The sequence below is a fragment of the Rattus norvegicus genome, chromosome 7 (genome assembly GCF_036323735.1).
Source record: "Rattus norvegicus strain BN/NHsdMcwi chromosome 7, GRCr8, whole genome shotgun sequence".
NCBI lineage: Eukaryota > Metazoa > Chordata > Mammalia > Rodentia > Muridae > Rattus > Rattus norvegicus.
In genome coordinates this window covers 88,312,050-88,338,214 of record NC_086025.1, presented here as the reverse complement: position 1 = coordinate 88,338,214, position 26,165 = coordinate 88,312,050, and the positions used below count along the sequence as shown (strand labels likewise).

General features: G+C 39.6%; 1 protein-coding gene across 4 annotated transcripts in view; it reads left to right on the top strand.

The window, feature by feature from the left end:
- Positions 1–25,841, top strand: part of Taf2 (TATA-box binding protein associated factor 2) — a 57,026-nt gene extending 31,185 nt beyond the window's left edge. For 3 of the 4 annotated variants that reach the window (XM_063262942.1, NM_133319.1, XM_006241644.4), the window contains 9 exons: positions 663–773; positions 2,910–3,103; positions 4,479–4,618; positions 7,293–7,362; positions 9,930–10,039; positions 12,496–12,725; positions 13,783–13,888; positions 19,116–19,238; positions 24,350–25,841. In XM_063262942.1, coding sequence (XP_063119012.1) covers positions 663–773; positions 2,910–3,103; positions 4,479–4,618; positions 7,293–7,362; positions 9,930–10,039; positions 12,496–12,725; positions 13,783–13,888; positions 19,116–19,238; positions 24,350–24,615 — 1,350 coding nt within the window. In that variant the 3' untranslated portion in view covers positions 24,616–25,841. Of the gene's footprint in view, positions 1–662; positions 774–2,909; positions 3,104–4,478; positions 4,632–7,292; positions 7,363–9,929; positions 10,040–12,495; positions 12,726–13,782; positions 13,889–19,115; positions 19,239–24,349 lie in introns of those variants that run through there. The other variant, XR_010052933.1, reaches the window with a different exon arrangement.
- The last annotated feature ends 324 nt before the right edge of the window (positions 25,842–26,165 follow it).

The following is a 26,165-nucleotide window of genomic DNA, read 5'->3' as shown; positions in this document are numbered from 1 at the left end:
AAAACCTCTGAAGTACCCTCGGAGACATGCTCCAAGTGTATCTACTGATCTGTCTAGGGCTTAATTAGCTTTATGTCACTAGCAGAATTTACTATTGTGTGTCTCTCATGCTGAAACTAACGGAAAATTGCTTATGAAATTTTAGAAAGAAGAAAGGTATGCTGAATTTTAGACTACTACCTGTCCTTAGTCTGAGGATTGGTGAGCTGTTCCTTTCATGCCTATCACCAGTGGATCCTTGAGCCTTACACATGATTGTGTAGGAAGCAAGGCAGTAAGCAATACACAGATACCCAGAGTAGATGGTGACAGTGCGGGTTAAAGGAGAACCAATGCTGAAATTGTGTCCTCTCTCCACTATATCACTTAGAAATCAATTGGTATAACTTACATTATGTGTACTTTCTTCCAGCAAGTGAGAGAGAGCACAGGCTCATAGCCTGTAGACTGTGTCCAGTAATGAAAATACTCCCTGGATCCCTGGAGTCCGCATCAGTACTGATGCTTTTAGATGTGTCTGTAGTAGGAGGACATGGGAGGTGGGGGATTAGGCTCCATCTAGACATCTGTGTTAACTGCAGTGTAATTCTCTTCAGAGGACAAATTACCATAGTAACGAATAAGTCGGGTTGTGTGCTTAAAACTCTTTTCCTCTTTTGTAGACTATGCCAGTTGCAATGGCTTTGTTAAGAGACGTACATAATCTTTGTCCCAAAGAAGTTTTAACATTTATTTTAGACTTAATCAAGTACAATGACAACAGAAAAAATAAGGTAAGGTGCTTCTCTCAATTAGTATTGTAAAGTACCACTTGATAATCTGTGGGAGCCTCAGTCCTCAGGACTGCATTAAAAAAAGGAAATACTTGTGTTTGTAGAGTCATTTATAAGTCCACAGTACCTTCTGGAGTTAGAGGCACGCAGCATAGCTTATTGGAATAATCAGTAGATGAAAACCAAAATTAATTGGTTCTTAAATGTTTCTTGAAACTCTTATAGAGAGACTAATACATCAGTTTGGGGGAGCCAGCTGAAACTTGGCTTTATGAAATCTAACAGCATGCTTCTTTTTAAATATGTGTGTGCTGTGTGCATGTTTGTGCACGTGTGTGTGTGTGTGTGTGTGTGTGTGTGTGTGTGTGTGTGTGTGTGTGTGTGTGGGCTTGCCACCATGCCTGCGTGCCTCTGGGTAGGGGATGGGGCAGAAAGCTTCTGAAGGGACTTGGAATATTGAGGGAGCTGCCATCTGAAGAGTGGAAAAGGAAGAGGAGGAATGTAAATTAAATGCAAATAAACAGCAGCTGTTGTCGTGATTCTGTGCTTGTTCCTTTTCCTTTTTTAAATAGTGTTATGCTTTTGGAAATAATTTGATCTTACTGATAGCTTAGATTTTTTTTTTTTTTTGTCCTCTACTGGGATGCTCTGTTCTTTGAAATACATCCTTTGTCCAAGTTCCTTTTCTTTAAGTTGAGTTCTTTGTTTTTTTCTCGTTGTTACTCTTTTTTCTTACTTTTCTCTTTTTTATTCTATATGGATATGAGTGTGCAGCTTGTCTGTACGTGTATCATGTGCAGCTTGTCTGGATGTGTATCATGTGCAGCTTGTCTGGATGTGTATCATGTGCAGCTTGTCTGTACGTGTATCATGTGCAGCTTGTCTGTACGTGTATCATGTGCAGCTTGTCTGTACGTGTATCATGTGCAGCTTGTCTGTACGTGTATCATGTGCAGCTTGTCTGGATGTGTATCATGTGCAGTTTCTCTGTATGTGTATCATGTGCAGCTTGTCTGGATGTGTATCATGTGCAGTTTCTCTGTATGTGTATCATGTGCAGGAGCCCATGAGGCCAGAAGAGAGCCACAGATCCCCTGCAGCTGTGTTTAGAGGTGGTCGTGAGCCTCCACTTAGGTTCTGGGAACCAAACCCAAGTCCTCTGTGAGAGCAGGAAGTGCTCGTAAACACCGAGCCATCTGAGCTCTGTCTCTTGTGCTTTGTATTAATAATGGGATTTGTAGACTGTAATATTTTTCATTTTTTTGTGTGTCTGTGTCTATGGTGTGCATATGTGTTTTAAGAGCACTTGCATGTGGGGTTGCACATGTGTCCCTCTGTATGCAGAGACCTAGGTTAATCTCAGGTGACTTTCTCTCTTCATTTCTTTGTTTCTTTTTTTCTGAGACAGGGTTTTACCATGTAGCTCTGTTTGTCCTGGAACTCACTCTGTAGACCAGGCTAGCCTCAAACTCAAAGAGATCCTCCTGCCTGCTCCAGCACCTCAGGTGACTCTCTTATTCTCTCCACCTTATGTACTGGGGCATTGTCCTCACTTGGATCCAGAGCTTACCAGTTTTGGCTGACCTAGTGAGCTTGCTTCAGGGGTTCTGTCTCTTCCCCTGAGAGTTAGGCATATGTGTGAACTCCCGTCCCTGCTGGGTTTTATAGGGATTGGGCACCTAAGTTCAGGTCCTCATACTTGATGGCAAGAACCTTCTCCATTGAACCATCCCGCTGGCTCCTAGTGGAATATAATCTTTGTTGTTTCTTTCTTCCTTTCTTGGACTATAGATGGTTTGGTTGGATAACTGTAGGGAGATCTTACACAGAGTGAGTGTGTAATACTCTAATAGGCTGATGAGGGCGGCATTTTCATTGTTTTCCAAAGAATAATTCTATACAAAGGATAGGTTGGTATTTACTAGAAACTTTGCAGTTATATAAACAATGTTTTCACTGTGTGTGTGTGTGTGCGTGCGCGCGTGTGTGTGTGTGATATCCTAGTGATAAACTCAGGGCTTTGTGCATTCTAAAGGTGTGCTTTACTTCTGATCTGAAATGATTTAAAGTTACATAAGTTATTTAAAGTTCTATGTGTCATGAGAAGGCTAATTATCTTCTTTTAATTATTCTTAGTTTTCAGATAACTATTACCGTGCAGAAATGATTGATGCCTTGGCTAACTCTGTCACACCTGCTGTCAGCGTGAATAATGAAGTCAGAACTTTGGATAACTTAAATCCTGATGTGCGACTAATACTTGAAGAAATTACCCGGTTTTTGAATATGGAAAAACTTCTCCCAAGTTACAGACATACTATCACTGTCAGGTGTCACTCATTTCTTTGCTGCTTTTTAAAGTTTATTTATTTCTATTAGATTAAATTGGGAAAATTTAAAGTAAAAATAAGAAATTTAAATTTTCTGATACTATCTTCTCCAGATAAATTATTAATATTTGGAAAATATCCTTGAAACTTTCCCCCTTTGTAATGAAATTTTTATATTTATGATGCTATATATAGTTTTATGATTAATTTCTATCATGTTCTAATTTTCTAAAAGGTATATGATTTTGTATTTTTGTACATACACATACATGCGTGCACAAACACAAACACATGGTGGGAAACCCCGTGTGCTGTGATCCATGTGGAGGTCAGAGAACACAGAGAACAGCTTTGTGGAGTGGCTCCTCTCTTCCCCCTTTATATGTGGGTGAGCACAGGATGAAACCCAGACTCCCGGGCTTACATATGTCAAGTGCTTTTGCCTGCTGAGCTATCTCACCAATCCTAGAAAGTCTTCTTAGTAATTATTTTGATGTTAGGGTCATTTTTTATATCAGTCACTGTTGTGTTTTGAGACAAGCTTAACTGTAGGTCCGTCCTTGTGGCGAAGGGTCACCTTGACCTAACCCCTGACCTCTTGCCTCCACCTTCCAAGTGCTGAAGTGCACTGCCACTTTGAGCCCTCCTACTTTTATTTTTCAATTTTTGTTTTATTGTATTTGTTTTGTTTTTTGTGTTTTTGAGACAGGGTCTCAGTAAGCCTTTTGGGCTGTCCTGAAACTCACTCTGTAGATTAGGTTGGCCTCAAACTCAAGAGCTCTGCCTGCCTCTGTTGTTCTCCTTAACCCCACTCCCCCCAAATCTCTGCTCCCCCAGCCAAGTGCCAGGATTAAAGCTTACACTACCATGCCCAGCTAGTGTACCATTTTTATTGTGAATGAATATAGGATTTCTGGAGACACGACTCGATTTAAATTATGTTCTTATTCCTAGTACTTTTTCTGAAGTATGTGTTTGTTGACATGTATGTGGATCTGAGTTTCCAAACACCTTTTGAAATTTGTTTTTATATTATTTAGATATTAATATTGAAATTTTATCAGAAAAATTAAACATTACAGAATTGGATATGTATTCAAATTACAAGGTTTTTAAATTATTTTTATTTGATGTTATGTGTTTGGGTGCTTTGCCTGCATGTATGTCTGTGCACGTTGACTGGAGTTGGAAACAGTTGTGAGTCACCACGTGGGTACTGGGAATCAAATCTGGGTCCTCTGGAAGAGCAGCAATGTTTCTAACTACTGAGCCATGTCTCCAACCCTGATCAATGAAGATTTTAATTGATTGACAAATGAATTTCTATAGTACTCATGATACTTCAGAGGAAGTAATTCACTTTTTTTCTCACTAGTTGTTTGAGAGCCATAAGAGTGCTTCAGAAGAATGGACATGTGCCAAGTGATGCATCTCTTTTCAAATCCTATGCTGAGTATGGCCACTTCGTGGACATCAGGATAGCGGCTCTGGAAGCCGTCGTCGATTACACCAAAGGTAGTGCTGTCAGGTAGTGCCTGTCCCAGTTTTCGAGAGATGTCGGAAAGCCCCTTCCGTACCTTTGTGTACAGGGGGTCTCATTGATTTCAGTTATTTTTTACTTAGATATCTAGTATTAGATCACACAGTGATATTTTCATACAGATCAGTCCTTATTGTTAGACTCTTGGCTCACTGACTTAGTTGGTTTGTTAACAACAGGGAAAAAACTAAATTATAGATGTCTTTAACTCCTGGGAGAAGCCAGCAAATTCTACAAATTTTATGTTATTTTAAAAATAAGAGATTTGGGAAAAATACCTAGGGGTTCAGGGAAATATGTTACAAGTATATAAAAATTTCTAACTATGCAAACAGAGACAGTAACTTTCATCAGGAAAATTAGGTTATACCTCAGGTTTAAAGAAATGAAAAGTGTGGCATTGAATAAAATCGAGGTTAGAAAAAAAATAACACAGGACACAGTAGAATACTCTGAAAAGTGTAAATTCAAGTGACATGAGCTACCTTTGATTAACTTCTTAGATAGATCAGAACCATGGTGTTGTACAGAATACAAAGATAGTATGTGGGACTCTGTTGAAGCCTACACCTGTTCCTGGTTTTCTCCTATGTTAAAATTTCTTTATAATTCCACTTTGTTTTATGATTCATTATGCAAAAAAAGGATAGTGTAGTCCCCAGTTGCAGATTATGAATGCAAAAGGACAGTAAATAGCACAGCTGTGTGAGCCTTGATTCTCGACGTTGTCAGTTGTCACTTACATAGCTGTAGGAAATTAGGCACAGAGGCAGTTCTTGTGTAACAGTCTTTCTTCCCCATAGTTTTATTTGGGGCCAAAAATGGTTACACATGCTTTTAGTCTTAGCACTCAGGAGACAGAGGTAGGAGGAACTCTAAGACTTAGTTAGAGACCAGCCTGGTCTGTGTAGCAGTTCCAGGCCAACTAGGGTTATATAGTGAAGTCCTATCTCAGTAGAAAGGTTTTTTGGGTTTGTTTGCTTGCTTGCTTGTTTATTTTTGCCTGTGTTACACACACACACACACACACACACACACACACACAAAATATGCAGATTCCCACCAAGGCTAAGAGAGGTGTTCAGATCCCCTGGAATTAGAGTTAAATGTTATGATTATCTGGATATGGGTGCTGGGAACTGACCTGTAGTTCTCTACAGGAGCAGTCAGTGCTCTCAACTGTGCAGCCGTCTCTCCAGCCCCTATGCAACATTATTAACAACGAACGCCCAAAGGAAATTTTGAGATCGAATATATGTGAATCAAAATAATAGATGAGTGTGTAAAATGAAACCGGTGATAGGCGATCGTGCCTAAATGCTTGCTAAACATGTGCTAAACGTCTGTGTGTGTTTCAGGAAATTGTTTAATAGTTGTATGTAGGTAATGGACTACTTAAGTATAGCATATGCCTAAGGGTCAAACGTGTAATTGAAGTATTGGGAGAATAAAGAAGTTAAATATACTGAGCTCTGATAGAGGAAAAGGAGATGGGAAGTTCCACAGGGAGCTACAGGTTGTACGTGAACCAGAAACATGTATAATTCTTTCCAAGTTTTGTACATTTCAACAGAAATGGCTGCAGACAGAAAGCAGAGAGAGCAATTGGTAACCACATTGTATTATATGTGTGTATTTGACTCGATACTGAAAGAACTGTCATTTTTATGTTTTTCATTTAAGAGATGATAGATAGAAATGTGATTTTCTACTCTTAAGTGAATTATTTAACAAGAAATAAACATATAATTCTGTCTCTATAATTATAACATATAATTCTATTGTGATGATTTGCCAGCTTAAAATCTAGACTTACTGAGCTCATGCACTTTCTTAGTAAGCCTAACATTCCTTTCTAAGATAAAGTGTATGTGCCTCAGAAATAGGAAGAATTCATGAGTTATATTACCCAAGATGAAATGGAATACTAATATATTTCCAAAAGAATACTAAAATAATAAGAATAATTTTGAAAAGTGAATGGTGCTTATGTATGAGCCATGAATTCTGTAGGCTAAAATATTTGGAGATGAAAGACTGAGAACTATTGTGTATAAGATTGTGTAATTACAGCTTTTCGATTTTTGTATGCTGACAAGGTGAACGACAGAAGGGAGTCATCTTTTGTTAGTTACAGTCATAACATGTGACTATGACTGCCTTTCTGACTGCCTTGCATCTTAGTAGAAGGAGCTGTGTGGGCAGAAACTCCTTTTGTTTTTATTTGTTACTATTGTATATCAAGCCTCTATGGGATTTAAGCATCTAAAAAGTTGGGCAGATTTTGTCCAACTAATTGTGTCTCATTTAGGACTTTTAATGATTAGAATTTGCTTCGTGGTGTTTGGTTGAATTTTACTATGAACTATGTACTGGGCACTATTCTTTGGTACCGTTTTGTATTGATGTTTGGCTGAATGTATACGAGGTTCCGTTTTTTGGTCCTAGTTTCATATGGCATAATGCTTGTGAAAATTATTACTGACCTCCTGTATACAGGTTTTAAAAATGAATTTTAATTGCCTAATTGGACCCTTCAACTGCATGACAATCCAGCTAAGAATTCTGCTTCTTTAATTCCTAATAATAATCACTTGTTATTTGATTTGTTAGTTAACCTTACAAATACTTCCTGGTTTTTATTTTCAGTGGACAGGAGTTATGAAGAACTTCAATGGCTACTTAATATGATTCAGACTGACCCTGTCCCCTATGTGAGGTTAGTTTATATATTTAATATCTTGATATAGACCTGAAATGGGTTAGATCATGGCCAAAAATTGTACATAGAAAAGATTTTCTAAAGTATAGGAATAGGTTATGTATTTTTAAGCCTTTTTTTTCTATTTGATATTAGAAAAACATTTTGAAAACACATTATTAGTAGTTTCTCTTAAGTTTAACTATTCTGTTTTGACCTAAAGTTTTATAGTTTATACTAAGTAAGTAGAGATAGTCACTTGTCTTCCAACTTATAATTGATTTCACTAAATTTTTGTCATTTGGGAACTTATTTCAGGGCATCTCCTTTTTTTGATCATTTAAAAGAGCTTATTACATTTCTTTATTTTGTCGGTGTGTATGCATGCACATGTGCCCCAGCACACACGTGAGGTCAGAGACTCATGAAGCCATATCTCACTGGCTTCCACTTGCTATTTTAATTTCGTTCAGAGTCTTAAGTCTTATAAGAGTTGATGCTTTTTAGACTCTTTAGACGATCAGGAGCTGCAGTCGTCACGTGCCATCCGCCTTCGTATTGTGCTTTCCTCTGGTGACTGCTTTGATTGCTCCTGGCTTTTTGGATGTTTGGTTTGTTTTTGTTAACCATTTCTGTCTTCCTTTCTTTTACATTGACATAGTGGATGCTCAGGTTTTTATTTGATTTAACATTCTGACTTCATAGATCAGAATTTTACAGTTGAATAACTCGTAACCATTTCAGCTATGGGCAAGGATGTAGACAAACACCTTGTTCACCTTTCCACATCACTTGGCAGATCATGCTCCTTTAAAATGACATAATCTGCCTGCTCATCTTTGGAATGCCCCAAGGTGTGAGCATTCTGCTCAAGAGCTTGGGCATTTTATAGCAGTGACCTTTGGTTAGTAACTATGTATTTCAGTGTCTTTAGTAATGCTTCTTATATAAATATTTATATGAACTTTAAAGATTTTAATGTTCTTGATTTGTGATCTATATTTCAGTTTGAATAATCTGTTCTTGTGAGTGATACGAAGTTGAAATGTAGAAAAAAAATCTAATAGCTTCCCATTTTAAAGTCCAGAGCAAGGAGTAGAGCCTAATTACTCTGTCTAAAATGGAGTATGCACTTAAAAGTCTTCGGTAGCATATAAGAAGCTGTTTATAGCTTCGGAAGCTATAAATGCAATATAAATAAAGTTTGACCATTTGTTTTGAACCTTTATTTAAAGCTTAACCATTTGTTTTCAGTTTACACTAATTAAAAACTTAACGTCTCTATTCTTCAGAGCTTGTTTTAAATACTAGGTATTTTTCTGTTTCAGAGAGCACTTTGGGCAGATTGTCATGGTTGTTACTGTATTACACATTGATGTATAATATGTATAATATAACAGATTGCTATATAATAACTGAATGAAGTTATTACACATTGTATCTGTACTGAGTGCTTTTGAGATGTAGTTTTTGAGCTGTTTGGTTCATTTAACTGTGAACAGCCATATTCACAGTCTGGACTGACATCTGTTTAGAGGTGTGCTTAACCCCATGGCAGAAGGAGAGCTGACATGCAAGCTGTCTTCTGACCTTGTACACATGGCATGGCACACACACACACTACCTCAAGCCCACACAAAGTAAATATACCTTGTTCTTAAGATCACATTTTTTTAAAAAGGCATTATGGTAGTGAATGGTCACCACACAGTGATTGCTTTCTTATTGGTATTTTCTCTTGTTTTAGGCAGGGTCTCACTTTGTAGACCAGACTGGCCTCAAATTCACAGGGACCTATCTGCCTGGCCTGCTTCCTGAGTGCTGCCATTAAAAGGTGTTTGCCTCCATGCCTGGCTGTCAGCTTTAAGTCATTAGCTCATTTATCTTGATCTGTTTTGCTCTCTTTGAGTCAGTTTTGTTCTATGATCCAGGCTGTCTTCTGCCTCTGCCTCGAGTACGTGTCCTGCAGGTGCGTACCATGATGCCCTGCAAATGGAGTTTTAGTTTTTTAGGAGTTTTATGTTTCCTTCTTGTTTTTACTTTATTATTTTTATACATTTAGTATGTCTTGTCTCCTTCATTCTCATTGCTATTACTCTTTTACCACTTATTGAGTAAGCATCATAATGGGACTGCTAAGCATTAGAATTTCTAATCCTAAGACCTAGATACTCCGGTGTCTGTCTCTGTACAGGTCATGAGCATTCTCCTGCCTTGTTCTAAACATAAACTTTGTTTTTATAGGTTTTAAAACTCGTGATAACATGGCCCTCATAAAGAATGAAATGTTTAAAGAGAAACCTTGAGCCTTCCCCAAAGAAAAGAATGTGATGGTTAAGGTTATATAGTCAGATTGTAGAACACCTTGTCATATAGTTCAGATAATTGAAAACAAACCCATAAGACATTTTTAGTGAGAAAACATTTAGGATTCAGCATAAAGCATTTAGAAATAGAACTAAACATAAAATTACACATAATGGGAAAGGAGAAAGGTTTTGATATTCTTTGTAGTGCTTCTTATTCATAGTACCAATCAGCAAATGGTCAGTAAAAATTCATTTATTTAGTTTTTATTCCTATAGGCATAAGATTCTAAACATGCTGACTAAAAATCCGCCATTTACAAAGAACATGGAGTCTCCTTTATGCAACGAGGCCTTGGTAGATCAGCTCTGGAAGCTGATGAATTCTGGTAAGAGAGCAGTGACTTTTTCTTTTTTAACTTTTTATTGATTCTTTGTGGATTTGACATCATGCACCCCAGTCCTACTCATCTCCTCACCCCCTCGTATCTGCCCTCCACCCCTGCAACCTCCCCCACAAAAGAAAACAAAAACCACAAACAAATGAAAAATAAACAAAGCATAGAAAATATCCAGTCATGGAAACTGTAACACAGTGTGCCCCACAGTATACCTCTTTGTCCACACATCCTTTCTCGCAAATGTTGATTTTAATGAGTCATTGGTCCGGTTTAAGGATACCAGTGACTTTTAAAAATTATTACTTATTTTCATTTTATATCAGATTTTCAAGGATAAGGGGTGGGGAGGGAGCAGCGTGTGCGTGAGTGCACGCATGTTGGTAACCTGGAGCTTACTGATTGGCCAGACTGGCTGGCCGGAAGGTGCAGTGGCATCTCTTTCCAACTCCTTAGTGTAGGAACTACAGGTGTTGTCCCTGTGCCTGGCTTTTCCATGGGCCCTGGGATCAAACTCAATTCCTCATGTGTAAATCGCATGTAGTACACTGTGTGACTCACGCTAGTTCCTCCTCCCATCATCCTCCTTTAAAACAGGCTGTCATATTTTCACATCGAGGTTATTTGTTAAGGATGTGTTCACTTCGCTCCATATGGAAACGAAGCATTACAAGTTGTAAAGCGTTTTAAGTAGTTAAGGGCTATACACATGAATCTTTGTAGTCTTTCCACATCTTGTCCATGGCCTCCTAGTGGCCTTGTTCAGAGATAACTGATCTCCTTTTCATTTTTCCAGGACAGTGAGTAAATGTAGAGTAACAGATAACCTGCAGTTGTAAAGACTGCATACTGTTGCACATCTCCCAGAGCGTGCCATCTTATGGCAGTGTGAGTTTCCATCCTTTTCAGTGAGATCAAGGAGTGGACATAAGAGTGTAGAGGAGCAGTGGCTCCTGAGCCGCTGGGCCGAGGTCACACCCGCTCAGTGTAACTCGTCTAAATGCTGCCATTTACAGAAGACAGGGAGTAAAACCTGTATCTGCAGCCAGAGAAAGAAGCAACTTGGTGTTTGTGAACACGGTGTCTGCCTCACGTTAAATACTCAGTGCTGGGGTGGGTGGATTAAAAAAAAAATACTCAGTGCTGTCATTCCCATAGATTTGAGCTTTGTGTGAACTTGATTTCTTCTGTGTTGGGGAATCAAATTTAGGGTCTTGATTAATTATACCCTTAGCAGCCTTAGTAGCCACTTATTTACAAGTCATTTTTATTTAATTGGGCTACTAAATCTGTGTAGTTACAAATGTCCTATATTTTGAAAGATAGTTTTTGTTGTATCTCTTAATTTGAAATTGTAATACTGTTTTTGGTAGGAAGGTTTAGTCAAAGGCTGGGCTAGAACTATTATACTTCAACAGTTGTTGCAAGTTGATAGGGACTTAATTTTTATTTTCTAATACTTAACATTTTTGAGCTACTTTGTCTCCTCTGTTGAATAGTGAAATAGCTTACCGTGCTAGCCTATTACTAACTCTCTGAATCACGAGGACTACATTTTAATGTTTTAACTTTTATTTACTAACTTACTATTACTGAAATGTTAAAGACTACTCTTCTCATTTTATAATAAAAGTGTAGTAGCCATAGGAAATATACTAGTGTAGCTATTTTGAAGAAATAAACAAACGTGAATAGCCTTTGTCTTTAAAAAATAAAGCAAATACCAGATAGAACCATGTAAACCAGTGTGAACCAAGGTTCTGTTACTCGGTGGGGGTTAGCTTTCCTAACCACAAGGGATTGTTACTGTGTACAGCTCTAATATTTTACACTCCTGTTACTTTGAAGACATGGTTGCCTCTTCTACTTAGATCTAAGGGATAAGCACATCCTTCAGAGACTGATAAAGATTTATTCAGCAGTAAATCTGCACAAAATTGCCATGTCAAATATTACTAAGACTATGTGAATAGCTCACAAAATTGAGGGAAACATAGCAAATTATAAAGAATTCTCTTATTATCCCTTGGGAAGAGTTTTTAAACAAAAGGAATGATACTTTAAGATTGCAAGATAGTTTTGGAAAAAACTGAACATGACCAGGAAGCTGGACTTAACCTCTGGATAGAATGAACCTTATGTAAGACGTTGCTTCATGTTTAATTTTCAAAGGTTTGTCATAGCTAGAATTATATATGTTAGAACAATAACGCACAGTTGTGTTATGTCAGTAGCCTGATAGTTTGTCCTTTAAAATCCACGCAAATGAAAGAAAGACTGGCTTTTGCACATTGTCCTCTGGCTTCCACACTCGCACCACAGCACCCGCATACACACACAGTATTCAACACACACTCACTCAGTTAGCATTGGTTTAATTTCTGAAATTGATTTTATAAGAATAATGGTGTGGTAATAAATGATGCTGGTTTTTGTCTGCCTCTTAGGTACTGCACATGACTGGAGGTTACGGTGTGGAGCTGTGGACTTGTACTTCACGCTCTTTGGCCTCAGTAGACCTTCTTGTTTACCCTTGCCAGAGCTCGGGCTTGTTCTTAACCTAAAAGAGAAGAAAGCTGTCTTGAATCCAACCATAATTCCAGAAGCGGGAGTAGGCAATCAGGAAACTGCAAGTAACCCAGGCTGTCACACTCAGCTAGCAGGATTTCAGAACCCTGTGAGTATCACGTTAGTTCAAAAGACAGAGCCTCACTGTGTAGCACCACCCAAGAAGACTATGTCTTCTGAGACTCAATGAGTTCTCTAGCCTCAGGCCACTGCCAGTCTAACCCCCAGCTCCTATAAACAAACGTGCTCCAGTCAACTTGTATGGTGAAATAAGGCTCTTTTGGACCCTAGGATGTCTCCTGTGCATAGTACAGAGCCTTTTACACATCAGGCTGTCTTGTCTCTGTGTATGATGAAGCCTGTGGACTATAGACCGTGCCTTTAAGTTGCTTGCTGGCCAGTGGTTTTGAGTGAAAATTGACTGGAGGAGTAATCTAATTTGGGAAGGGATGGTACATTCCATTACATTTTACAATTTTTTTTTTAAATTTGTGGGTTTTGCCTTTAGAAAGCCTTTTCTTTCTAGCTCTGCATTATAAATTCCCAGACTCTGTAAAAAGAGCATATGTGAATCATTTCACTGTAAAAAGAATGTTCTAGAATGATTTTCATACTGATGACACAGTGTCTGCCCTACTACAGCCTTCTGTTTTCAGTAGTATCCAGAGCAGACTGTTCTGGTCATTCTCTACTGGTGCTTCCCCTTGAAACTCAGATTCTCTTTATGATTTACCTGGAGTTATCTGGGATATAATCACATTTACTAAAGATGCAAAGTATGCCCTAAGGTAGGAATTAGTGCTTATAATCCTTGCCCCATCTTGGTTGGTTGGTTTTTTAAGACATGGTTTCTCCGTGTGGCCTTGGCTTTCTTGGAACTCGCTTCGTAAACCAGGGTAGCCTCAAACTCAGAAATCACTTGCCTTTGCCTCCCAAGTGCTAGTCTTAAAGGCATGCACCATCACGTCTGGCTCACAGAAATTCTTTATCAGCTGCTTTTGGAGGCTGGACCACCCAATTTTTGTTTTAGTGCCTTTTGAACACAAGACTGTTTTTCTTTTTAAGATTGTAAAGGGTCTGTTCTTTGGCCTCTCTTCTACTGTCCTTAAAGATAATATCTGAACACAGTAATGCTGTGTCTCTCTGTCCTGTTGTGTGTGCACTAGTTCTCAAGTTCTCAGGATGAGGAGGAGGTCGATATGGACACCGTTCATGATAGTCAGGCCTTCATTTCCCATCATCTGAACATGCTTGAAAGGCCGTCCACTCCAGGTAAGGGTAACACAGCACAGCCTTGGGGGAGGGGCAGTGCTCACAGGTGTCCCTTCTCAGGTCTGTTACTTTATATTTAGAAGAGCAAGTATAGCATTGAGAAACCAATGTAAAATTCTTGAATTATACCAGTGTAATTTACATTGACAAAATAATAAATGGTAGAAAGTACTTTTTGGAGGTTTGGCCAGATGGCACAGTGGGTCAAGGCATTGGTTGTTCAAGCCTGTCACTCTGAGTTCAATGCCTGGCACCCTGTAAAGGTGGAAAGAGAAAACCAACCTCAAGTTCACGCACGCATGCATGCAAACTAAAAAAGTAACAAGTACTTCTTTTAATTTATTGTATTATATTGGTTCTCTACATAGTGAGTTACAGGCCAGCCAGAGCTATATAGTGAGACCTTGTCTCATCCTCCCCCTAAAAAATTTGGATTTGGGTGTAAGATATTTGTCATTTATCCCCCCCCCCTTTTGGTTTTTTGAGATAGGAGACAGGGTTTCTTTGTATAGCTCAGCTGTCCTGAAACTAGTTCTGTAGACCAGGCTAGCCTTGAACTCACAAAGAGCCATTTGCCTCTTCCTCCCTAGTGCTGGGATTAACGGCACGAGCTTCCATCACCCACCTTTGTTTACTCTTAATAACAGGACTGTGGTTAAATTTAAAATAGGGGGTTTTTTGTTTTTTTTTTTTTTTTTTAACTAAGGTCAGTGTTTTCCATAATGCCCCTCTTTTTTGGTCTGTCTCATATAATTTGATATCATAGATTTTATTTTATTTGTATTTATTTCTCAACTACCCTATTTTGGTTGGTTGTGTTATCTTTGTAGTACTACAAAATGATAAATTTATGTCTCTAAATTTATGTCTGTTTGTGTGTGTGCAAGTATGTCCATGTATATATGTATGTGTTCATGGGTGGATGCACACATGTATGGAGATCACAGCTGTGGGTGCCATTCTCCTGCCACTGTCCACCTTTGGTTGAGACAGTGAGAGATCTGCCTGTCCCCACCTCCCATCTAGCCATTGCTAGAATAAAAGCGTGCATCACTGCACCCATGCTTTCTTTGGGTTTGGTGGTCCAAACTGAGTTTCTCCTGCCTACCAAGCAAGTATTTTATGAACCAAGCCATTTTCTCAGCTTAGATTTATTTTTTAGCATTTCTTTAGCACACACCTTTAATCTTGGCACTCTGGAGGCAGAGTTAAGTGGATCTGAGTTCAAGGCCAGCCTGGTCAATGGAACAAATTCCAGGACAGCCAGGACTGCATAGAGAAACCCTGGCTCAAAAACCAAATGCTTGTTCATGCACACCTCCTCCCCCCAACACACACACACACACACACACACACACACACACACACACACACACAAATCCTAATCCTGGCCTGTACTTATTTAATGGTCTTTATGTTCTCTTCATTAATATGTTTTACTGACCCTCAGTATCTCTTAATGCACTTTGGTTGGAAGCCTACTTAATCAGATGTCACAAAAACTGTTTTCAGCCTGTGTGCTCGCCAGATAATTTCTGCACTGATTCTCAGTCTGGGTTTCTGCTAGTGAGCAGAATTTATCTTGGAGATAATTGCTGGCTCTAAATTTTCTGGTCCAATCATCTAGTCTTCTTAGGGTTTTTTTTTATATTTTTATGCATATGTACAATGTATTGTGATTATGTTCACCCCATTGCCTTTTGGCATCCCCTTTCCTTTCTCTCTGAACCTTTTATATTTCCTACCTCATCCCCCAGTGGCTGTGCCATTAGCTAATGACATCCCTTCTCAAGCAACCATTAATGATGCAATTACCACAGGAAGAGATGGGACCTTCAGATACCTCTATGCATGATGGGAAGTGTGCAGATGTCTCTAGCTGCTGCTGTTCATGGTTACAACAGCAGTGATTCACGATACTCTTGATCTTAAATTCTTTCTGCCCTCTTTTCTATGATGTACCCTGCCTGGGTCTCAGTGCAGTGAAGGGATAGAAACACTCTTGTTGTAAGCTGAGCTGCCTCTGTCATTGATTCTTAACCCTTTTGTCAGATGTGAGTCTACATTCATTAGAGCCTCAAACCCTTGGCTGGGAGCCACAACGGTCTTGGAACAAGCATGAATGTTTAGAAGGCAGTTTGACATGTTCAACAATGGTACTGTGTTCCCTGCTTGGGTCCATGTCCTCCCAGCCGTAGGCTTTGAGCAGGTTTATAGTGTCAGGTGTGTATTCCCTCGTGTGAAGCCTGTCGTCAAAGCAATCGCAGAAACACGTGGTCGTCCTGCAGATAGCTGTGCCACGTCACCCCAGTAGATTTACTTGTCGGGCCAGTATTGCCGCCTACACCAGTCTTCAGCTGGGAGGGACTAAGGGTGAGCTGCAGCCTGCATTGCGCCTTCCAGCACTGCAAACACTAGTAAGCAGCGAGGGGGTTTGCAGTTCAGGTCTGTTTTCATTTCTTTGTATCCTGTGACCAAAGCGTGTGGTGTGTTAGTAAGAGGGCCTCTGTTATAATTTCACTGAGATTCTGTCTTTGGCTTCTCATTCTATGTAGGCAAGCTAGAACAATGACAATAGACTGTATTCTCTCTCTCTCTCTCTCTCTCTCTCTCTAAGATTTATTTTTATTATTGCTATCAGTGTGTGGGGAGGGGGAGTAAGTGCCTTCTGAAAGTCTAAAGAGCATGTTGGATTCCTCTGAGTTGGAGTTACAAAAGTTGTGAGCTTCTTAACATGGGTGCTTGGAACTGAATGCAGGTCCTTTGAAAGTACAGCGAGTGCTTCTCTAACTACTGAGCCATTCTCCATTCCATGGCCTTTACTTTTAAGGTGTCTGCAGCCTCTGTAGCAAACAGTTCATGGGCAGGTATGCTGACCCTGGCATCAGGGTTCTTGTTTAAGCCCATGACTTCTAGGAGAGCGTTGTCTATCTGTGAACTTTCTTCTGTCTATGGTATTCTCTCTCTCTCTCTTTTTTTTTTCTTCCTTTCTTTTTTTTTGGAGCTGAGGACTGAACCCAGGGCCTTGTGTTTTCTAGCCAAGTGCTCTACCACTGAGCTAAATCCCCAACCCCTATGGTATTCTCTTAATCTGCTCATCATGAGCCTTGGTTTGCATATTTTGAAATGTTTGCTTCCCCTTATTAATTAGAAAATGTCTTTATTGATTTTAGCAGTCTTATTAGCAGCTCTGTACTTTGAGGACTCGAGTGGATCTTTCTATGGTTTTCTGGCTTCTAGGGTTGCTGGTGAGAGGTCAGGTGTTATTTGTTTATCTTTGTAAATGTGTTGCTGTATTATCCCTTACAGTTTTTTTTTTTTTATCATCTACTTTTTGATGCTAGATCTTCTGTATCAGAAGCTGTTCTTGAGCTTGCTGTGTAGCCAGTGGTGAACTTCTTATCCTCCTGCTTTACCTCCTAAATCCTGGAATTATAAATGTTCAGTACACGTGACTAGTTTTATCCTAGGCTGGGGTCTAAACCCAGGGCTTCATCCATTCTAAGCAAATACTCTGACAACTGACTTGCATTTCCAGTCCTGTTATAGCTTTCAGGGTCTCCCTCTGCTCTGGGTTTTTTACATTTTCATTGTTATGTATCATGGAAAGGTCCTTCTCCACTCACGTCTAGTTGAACTTGTAAATGCCTCTTGTGTTTGTATTGTCTATTTTCTAGATCTGAGGGATTTTCTGTTATAATTTAAATGAGATTCTGTCTTTGGCATTTAGTCTCAGTTCTTCTAGCTTGTGGGTAGGTATTCTTCTTAAGTTTTATCTCCTAATCATATGCCAGAGTTCTTAGACATTGTAGCCATGCTGTTTTGCTTTTTTTTGGTTATTTTTCTCCTTGTTTATTAGTATTTAAATTCAGTTTTGTGTGTGTGTGTGTGTGTGTGTGTGTGTGTGTGTGTGTGTACATCTATGGCTCAGAACACATGTGCAAGTTGTAGGATGACTTGTAGGTGTCAGATCTCAGGCTGGAGAGATGGCTCAGCAGTTAAGAACTCTGATTGCTCTTTCAGAGGTCCTGAGTTCAATTCCTAGCAACATCGTAGTGGCTCACAACCATCTGTAATGGGATCTGATGCTCTCTTCTGGTGTGTCTGAAGATAGCTACAGTGTACTCATAAATACAATAAATCTTTAAAAAAAGAAAAAAAAAAGTCAGTTCTCTCCCTTTTACCCTGTGGGTCTCAGAAACTGTAGTCAGGTTTTTAGGCTCTGCAGCAGGACTTCTTCCTGTTACTCATTCCTCTGCTTAGTTAAATCTGTTGTAAGATAAAAGTCACTGTAGAGTATATTCAATTCAGTTTTTGCCAGTTCTAACTTTTTTTCTCAAATCTTAATTTCCTGAATTTTTTTCTTTGTGTTGCTGAGTTTCCCAATCTCCAGAATCATAACATATTGAAGGCCACTCATCATGTTTATGAGTTAATGTTTTAGGTATTTCGGTGTCTCGAGTTCAGTAGTTGAGTTAGGGTCTTTTGGAGAACCCATGTTGCCTTGCTTTCCATATTTCTTTGGAAACGTGTTGCAGTTTATGCCTCTGTTGGTCTGGACACTTGTGGTTTTACTATTGATCAGCCTAGTCGTGAAGGTTGATTCTCTACTGCACACAGAAGAGAACACTAACTGCTGAACCACTAACAACAGACTGTAGGAGACAGAGACGCGGGCTCACATAAAGCTGCTGCTGATACTCGAGTGACCATAGAGAAGAGGACGGGAAACACTTGTGCTGCTGTTACCACATTTGTGCATACCTTTGGGACCAGCATCTGACCTCTGGATTCCATTATCCTATTTTCTGTTATACCATTAGAACTACTTCTTGGGGCTGGAGAGATGGCTCAGTGGTTAAGAGGTATTCTGTAAATTTGATAATTGAAATGTTTTTAGCAAACTATATGCAAATGCCAAATAAATACTAACATATATGAAGTGGCTCCTGTAGCAGAGTACAGGCTCTGGTTTATGTGTTCGGTAAGTCTTTCAAGTTTATTGTCTTTCAAGTGTGAATTTTCTCTGCGGCAACAGGGCAAAGGATTAAATTACTCTGATCTATAGTAGCCTTAATATTGTATTCCGTTTATGATTAGACTTTTACTAGAGCTGAACTATTTCTCGTTTGAAAGCTAACATGTGAAATCTGTTAAACTTTTCTGTTAAACTTTTTTTCTGCTTTTAGGAAACAAAGAACTATATTTCCCCTTTTTGATCTTTTAGGGCTCTCTAAGTACCGACCATCCAGCTCCAGGTCTTCCTTAATGCCCCAGCATGCATTAGGCTGTGACATCACACCAACCACAAAACCCCAGTGGAGTATGGAACTGTCCCGAAAGGGAGCAGGTATACTTAGTTTTGTTTGTTTGTTTGTCTGTTTTGCCTCAAGAAAATCTAAATTCAGGGTTAATTTATCAATTAAAAAATACTAGGAAAGTGGAGAACCAAGTTTTCTTGCAATGTATTGACTGGTTTTATATTATGTAATTTAAAGACTTTCAGATTAGTGTTTATCTGTTTCAGAAGTTTGTGTTATAGAAAATTCATAAATAACAAAAAAATAATGAGGAAGAAAGTTATTCTTCATTATGTTGTGTAATTACTTGTAATAATGAAATCACTTGCTCTTGCCTTGCAGTCAGACGTTAACTTGAATGTAAACCTTAGAGTCTTTGTCATTGCCCCTTCACATAATGGACACAGAAACCACCCGGAGCTCAGGACTGCTGTTTCATTCATGAAAGTTTAGTGCTAAACGTGTATTTAGAGTATTCCATACAGTGCTGTCAAGGTAGCTGTATGGTAAAGGTGGGTTCTGCCAAGGCTGACAGCTGAGTTTGAGCCCCAGAACCCACATGATGGAAGGAGAGAAGGAGAGTTAAGTTGTCTTGTGAACTACACACATACACACACACCAAGGCTTACATTATTCCATGCTGACTGGCTTGCTTGAGCAGTTCAGCTCATCTGACTTATTCATCCATTTTACAGCTGCTGCTTGCTGTGTACCTCATTGCTAATCAAGCAAAGATGAGGACCAAATAAATGGCACCTGTCAGATGCTATGAGCTATCAGGAAACAAAGATTAGGTTTTCAGACGTTTACGGAAAAGGAGTAGGAAAGAAAGCCACATAAGTGAAGGCACTTCTGAAGGCTGGGCTTTCCAAAGTGTTTAGTAAACCTTACACATCTATGGATTTCTGCTTATGTTTCAGTGGGTGGAGTTTGCTTTGATAATGTGGTTTTTTGTATGATATAAACAGAAGATTAATGCTTACTGATTTGAGGAAGGAACTCAGGGACCAACTATGATTAATAAGTAGATTTCAGCCAAAAGCAACAGCTCAGAATACTTCAGTGTTAAGAACATAGATTGTTGGCTGCCAAAAGCCTTTTGTGAAGTGTGTACATTCATTGAAGTAGATTCACACAGTGTTTCAGAAGGAATTGAGTTGGGACTTTGGCTCAGGGGATTGTTTCTTTGGCTCCTTCTCCCATTTCTTCCTTCCTCACTTCTCTCACCTTTCTGCTTGTCCTTTCCCCATTCACTCGTGTGTGTGTGTGTGTGTGTGTGTGTGTGTATTGAATTTCAAATAAAGCTTTTTCCTATCACATTGTCACAGTGCACATGGAGAGAGCTCAGTCCTCTCCTTCCACCATGTGGGTTCTAGGATCAAGCGCAGGTTGTCAGGCTTGGTAGTAAGCATTGCCAACTGCTGAGCCATTCTGCTGACCCTAGAGTAGAAGTGTCACTCCTAGCTGGTGTGACAATAATCCTGTCGGAGCATTACTCTGAAATCATCGTGTGGGATGTCAGAAATTCAGTGTTAGCCTAAACCAGGCAATATCAGGTGAGGTGGAGGTAAAGGGGAGTTCTCTGCTTCCCCTCAGAGCAGGGCGCGGTGGGAGCAAGATTGGCCTGTGGCTGAGTTAGGGTCTTGAGAGAAAGAGAAGAGTGATGAGGGAAGCTGTGGCCTCCCTTCCATCTGCAGACTCGAGAGTAAGGAGCACATGTGGGCTTTGTGAGGGCATGTTCAGCTGAGGTCTCTTTTATTCATGCTTGCTAGAACGTATTAAAAACATTTGCTCTAGTTGACTACAAATGGAGAGGTTAGAATATAGAATATAAGAATATAGAATATAAGAATCTAGTAGACTTGCAGCTCTTCTCGGAGTACTTAAGTAAATAAAGGCCCTCTTAGCAGTGTTTCCTTACTCATTCTGTTCTTTCCTCACGTTCAGAGCTACTGAGTGTGGGTCCCTTGCTTCCTCTACTCACACAATAAGTGACAGCTCAAATGTCTTAATGACATAGCACCAAGGACCCAGATGGTATCCAAGAACAGAAATGTGTTACATCTAAGAAAGATGCACACATTTTGTTAGTAGGGGATATGATGATGTACTTTTAACTCTTCCTACATAACACATGTATGCATACAGAACACACAGGTACAGTTACAGGTACACACACACACACACACACACACACACACACACTCCTTTTTCCTGTGTACGAGGGTAGAGAAGATGTATTAAATGCATATGATTTTGTGGAGGTGGTAGGTCAGGCTATGGGATAACCAAGGAGAGGTGAGAATGGCCCCTTCATCCACTTCCTTTCCCTCCATCTGTCCTGAGGGAAGGAGAATAGGCAGGAAGGGCCACATGGTTCTGTGAGTGAAGGTTTGAGCATCGTAGAGCCTCTTTCCCAACATTGAGCCCCCTTTCCTCCACTGCAAGGTTGGAGGCATCAGGACTGTCTCCTGGGTTTATTTAGTGATGGCAGGGATGAAGAACAGAGGGGAAGGGGAGATGGTGGAGCAGATGGAACTCCCTAGTGATTTCTGAGAGGAGAGGAGTCCTGCAGCTGCCTCGCTCAGGCTGCTGGGTTATGTAATGCCTTCTTGCATAATTCAGAAAACACAAGTCTAGTACTTGAAATCTTACTTTGAAATTAAAACAATTTCTTTTAAAAAGCTTGTATGCTCTCCCTAGAGATCTCTTTTTTTTTTTGAAACTCATGATGAAAAACAGACTGACTGTTTTTTTCTTTAAATTACAATGATGTATTTAAACATCTTATTTTTTATTTAATCTAAAGAACCAAAGAGCAGAATTCACATCTTTTCTAACAAACTAGAGACTTTGTGTTAACTATGAGTGTGCACCTAATATAAATGAAGTCAATAAAGTTAGTAGATTGTTCACTGTTTCTTAAGCATTCTTATTAGATGGACTGCAGAGCTCGCAAGTTAGGCTTTTATTAAGTACATTTGTGCGTTTCCCATCTGTTGACTACAGCTTGTTTGTTTGTTTAAATTTGGTGTTAGGGAAGATTTTATGTTGGGCAGAACAATTCAAAATGTCTTTTACATAACACAAAGGAGCATCTTTTAATATTCTGAATTATGTGAGCCTCCATATCTAACATAGAGAAGGTGTTTCAGATCACTGAAGGGGCTTTGTCAGCTTAAGAGCTGGCTGTGGAGCCCCTCCTTGGCTGTTTCTGTTAGTGCTTGTTACATCAGTGGTCCCATGAAATCCACACTGCAGTCCTTCTCTCAGTTACCTCTTTAAATTTATACTCTAGTCCATAGTTTCTCTCTCTCCACCCTGCAATATATTTGCTAGTCATATCTTTATCTGTAGTTTTCAGATGTTTGTATGTGGTGAAGTTAACATGATAGAGTTCCTTGTAACTCTGGTAAAATTACAGTCCTGTCTAGACACATAATTGGAGCAGGTTTGTCAGTGCCATGTGTCTTCATTTTGTTAACTATTGTGGATATTCAGGATGTAGATGCATTAATTCATTGCGGATTACAAAGTAATGTTATTCTAATTAATATTGCCATTTTTATTTATAGGATATATTATTTCTATAAAGCTAAATTCCCTTTTTATTATTACTCACTGGCGTGAGCCATGTACAAAAGTCTAGATAAATGCCTAATTCTCTCTGTCTTTAATAATTTTTAAAATAATGAATTTATTGACCATATTCTTTAATGGTGATCAGTTTCTGTTCATAGTATTTGTTATCCAGGATTAGTATTGAAATTGATGTATCTGAACATTTTTAAAGGCAGCCTCCTGGGTCAGTTAGGCAAGACTTTTAAGTTCCTTGTCATATCTATGCTTCAGGCTCATCACATAAGCATTCTGACTCAAACTGGACTCCGTGCTTCGTCACAGGAGCTGTATGTAGATACTATCACCCAGGTTCTTAAAGCTACTTAGCTTCCCCTGTTCTCATAAAAACCAGGCGAAATTCAAGATTTGTAAGCAGGATATCCTATTCTGAGCTGTGGAGCGTGCAGATAAAGATGGGTTCATCTTCAAAGTGGTTGTAGGTATTCCCTGGAAAAGAGTAAACCCACAAACCTTCATTTGGTCTTTGCTTCTGCTGGGAAGAACACAGGATATCCATTGGCTTTTCTGAAGTCCAGTGGCCAGTGTTGGATTTGTCCAGCGATGAGGAGACCTGTGAGCTCTGGCCCCAAGACTCCAGGAAGTGCAGAGAGCTGTGCATAGCTAGCTAGTTAGAGTGGGCAGTTGTTAGACAAAGTGGTTGCAGGGCGGCCGGCCATGAGCTGGGAGCTCAGTTGCTTATATGGCTTTAACTTTGTTTCTTTTCCCTGTTACCTGGCTCGGTTTTGTGAGATATGAGTCTGGTTTTCTATACTTCTAGCTTGGGAGCATATTTAGGCATTTGAGATGGAAATTAAGATCATATAATAGCACATTTTGTTAGTTTCCTTGGTCATCAGGTCATTAGAACTGAAGAGAGCCCTTGAGGACATTGAGGCACTTTTTAGACACAGTACACTTTATACTGGAGGCTCACCAGGCAGTGTGATCTAGAACATGGGCTCACAAGCTTCAGTTCCTGTCCTTTCTACTGACATGACTCTTGCCTTTGGAAACATTGGCCTTCACAGCTTCTGCCCTTCCAAGTCTTTACTGTGTGTACAGAGTGTTCCAGAGAGTTTACCTTTACCTGTCTATTCCCAGAAATCATCTAAGGAGCCAAAGGAGCATTTAATTTTCACTAAGATACCATTAACTAGCAGAGTATATTTGTGTATGAATAATTTTCTAAGTGACCCAATAAAGTACTGCCCTCTCCTCAGGGCAGAGCAGTATTTGAAGGAGCTTTCTTTTCATTGGCCAGTATAGATCTTAGTGTATAGCGCATAGGAAGTGATTGTTGAATCATAATATTTACAGAACATTAATATTCAAAGGACAGTTTGCTAATACGTTAGCACAGCACATATTATAATTTTTTATAGGCTGGAGGAACCTAAAATAGTTGACTTCTGGCCAAGGTGGTGGCAGTTCTGTTAAAGTAGTTAGCTGTCGTATACTCTGTGAGACTATCATGAGCTTCCTCTGAGGAAAGCTGTCTTTCCTACCAGCAACAGAAACTCACTCTGTTTTCACCCTGAAGGTAAAGAGCAGCCTTTGGAGATGGGTGTGCATCCCGTGGCGGCCCCGCTCTCCGTGTTTGCTAAGGAGGCTCTGTCCTCTGCCCGGCACAGCGAGCACCACCACCACCATCACCATGAGCACAAGAAGAAGAAGAAGAAGCACAAACACAAGCACAAGCACAAGCACAAGCATGACGGCAAGGACAAGGACAAGGACAAGGAGCCCTTCACCTTCTCCAGCCCTGCCAGTGGCAGGTCTGTGCGCTCCCCTTCACTCTCAGACTGAAGCCTGCTCCACAGTCCTCTGTGCAGAGACACAGCAGGGACTATGGCGAGGCTGAAGAGGATGCTTGAAGTCCCCATTTGACGGCTGTGTTTGTATAACTGGGATTTAAATAGGAATGAGTGTTTTGGTTTTGGAGGAACTGTTCCACCCCCAGTTCTTCCTGAAAACAGAGCGACTGTTTATAAAAGCCTTCGTATCCACTGCAGGCCTCTTTAGATGTTGGTCTCCTATGGACTGCCAAAGTCAGGTGTGCTTGACAGCCTTGGATGGACAGAAGGACATTGTCAGCAGAAGCAACTGCCCGATCTGTGGTAGCCAGCGTTTCCATGAAGTGCTAAACAGCACCACTTGCAATTGCTGGAGAGAGGCTTTTCTGTAGGGCCCAATCCCTCTCGACTGCTTTTTGTGTTAGCCATTGAAACTAAGCACCATCATTTATGAGCGAAGAATCCTATAGTTCTTTTTACCCTAAAATATAAAAAGTTTTGAAAGAAATTATTTTTTAAACAATTTAAAGTAACTATCTTTTGATAGTACATTTGGTGATTATGATATTGCAATGTAGCAGATCCAACATTATTCTCAAATCAAGATGTTAAATTATGTTTTGTTTTGTCTTCCATTAAATGCAGGTGAATGTGTTCAGATGTAAAATATGTTTTGCTGAATGTGGACAGTTTATACACATAACACATATTCTCTCTGAAATGACTCTGTATATAAGGCAGGTGTGGTTGTGCATGCCTGTAATTCCAGCAGTTGGGAGATAGAGGTCAGGATCATTCAAGGCCTGCCTGACACACATGAAAATCTGTATCACAAAAGCAAAATGACAAAGTCACTCTACATAACAAAACATGATACTTTGAAAAAGTGTCTTTATTTATTGTTTCCTAGCTTGGTCACAGCTGATTTGGCCCACACTGGAGTAGACCAGCAGCAGTTTAAATAAACACACGTGCCATGCTTTGGGTTCATAGTTTAACAGTTTGTGTGGTTGTATGTTTTGGTTTTGTTTTTTGGCTTTTGATTTTCTGAATTTCCCAGGTTCTGGTGTTAAAAAATATTTTCATATTATTCAGTTTTATCATTTCTTTTGTTACTAAATGTTTGACTCAATTCTTGATCTCAGAATAAATATTTCAAAAGGGATTCAACAATGCTGGACTTTTAAATGTACTTTTAGTTGTATTTAACTTGTTTAGTAAATAACTTTTTTAAGTCTGCCTTTGTTTTTCTTTATCCTTTGTTACTTTCCTGAGCATGTTTATCCAATATGTCAGGTTGCATTTGCAGAGGGCTTTGAAATGAGTGGGATTTGAACTGTGCCAGTATCCGGGCACTTCAGTAGATGGAGATGAGGTTAGGAACAACACCTTCAAGGAAGGCCGTGTGCAGCGAACTCGACCTCAACTGTGAGTACAAAGGACGTGTGGTCAGGAGCTGCTGACCGGAGCTGGGGTCTCACTGCGTAGATCAGGCTGGGCCTGAACTCCCAAGATCATCTGGCCTGCCGAGTGAGGGTACCACCACATTTAGGTCTGTGATCA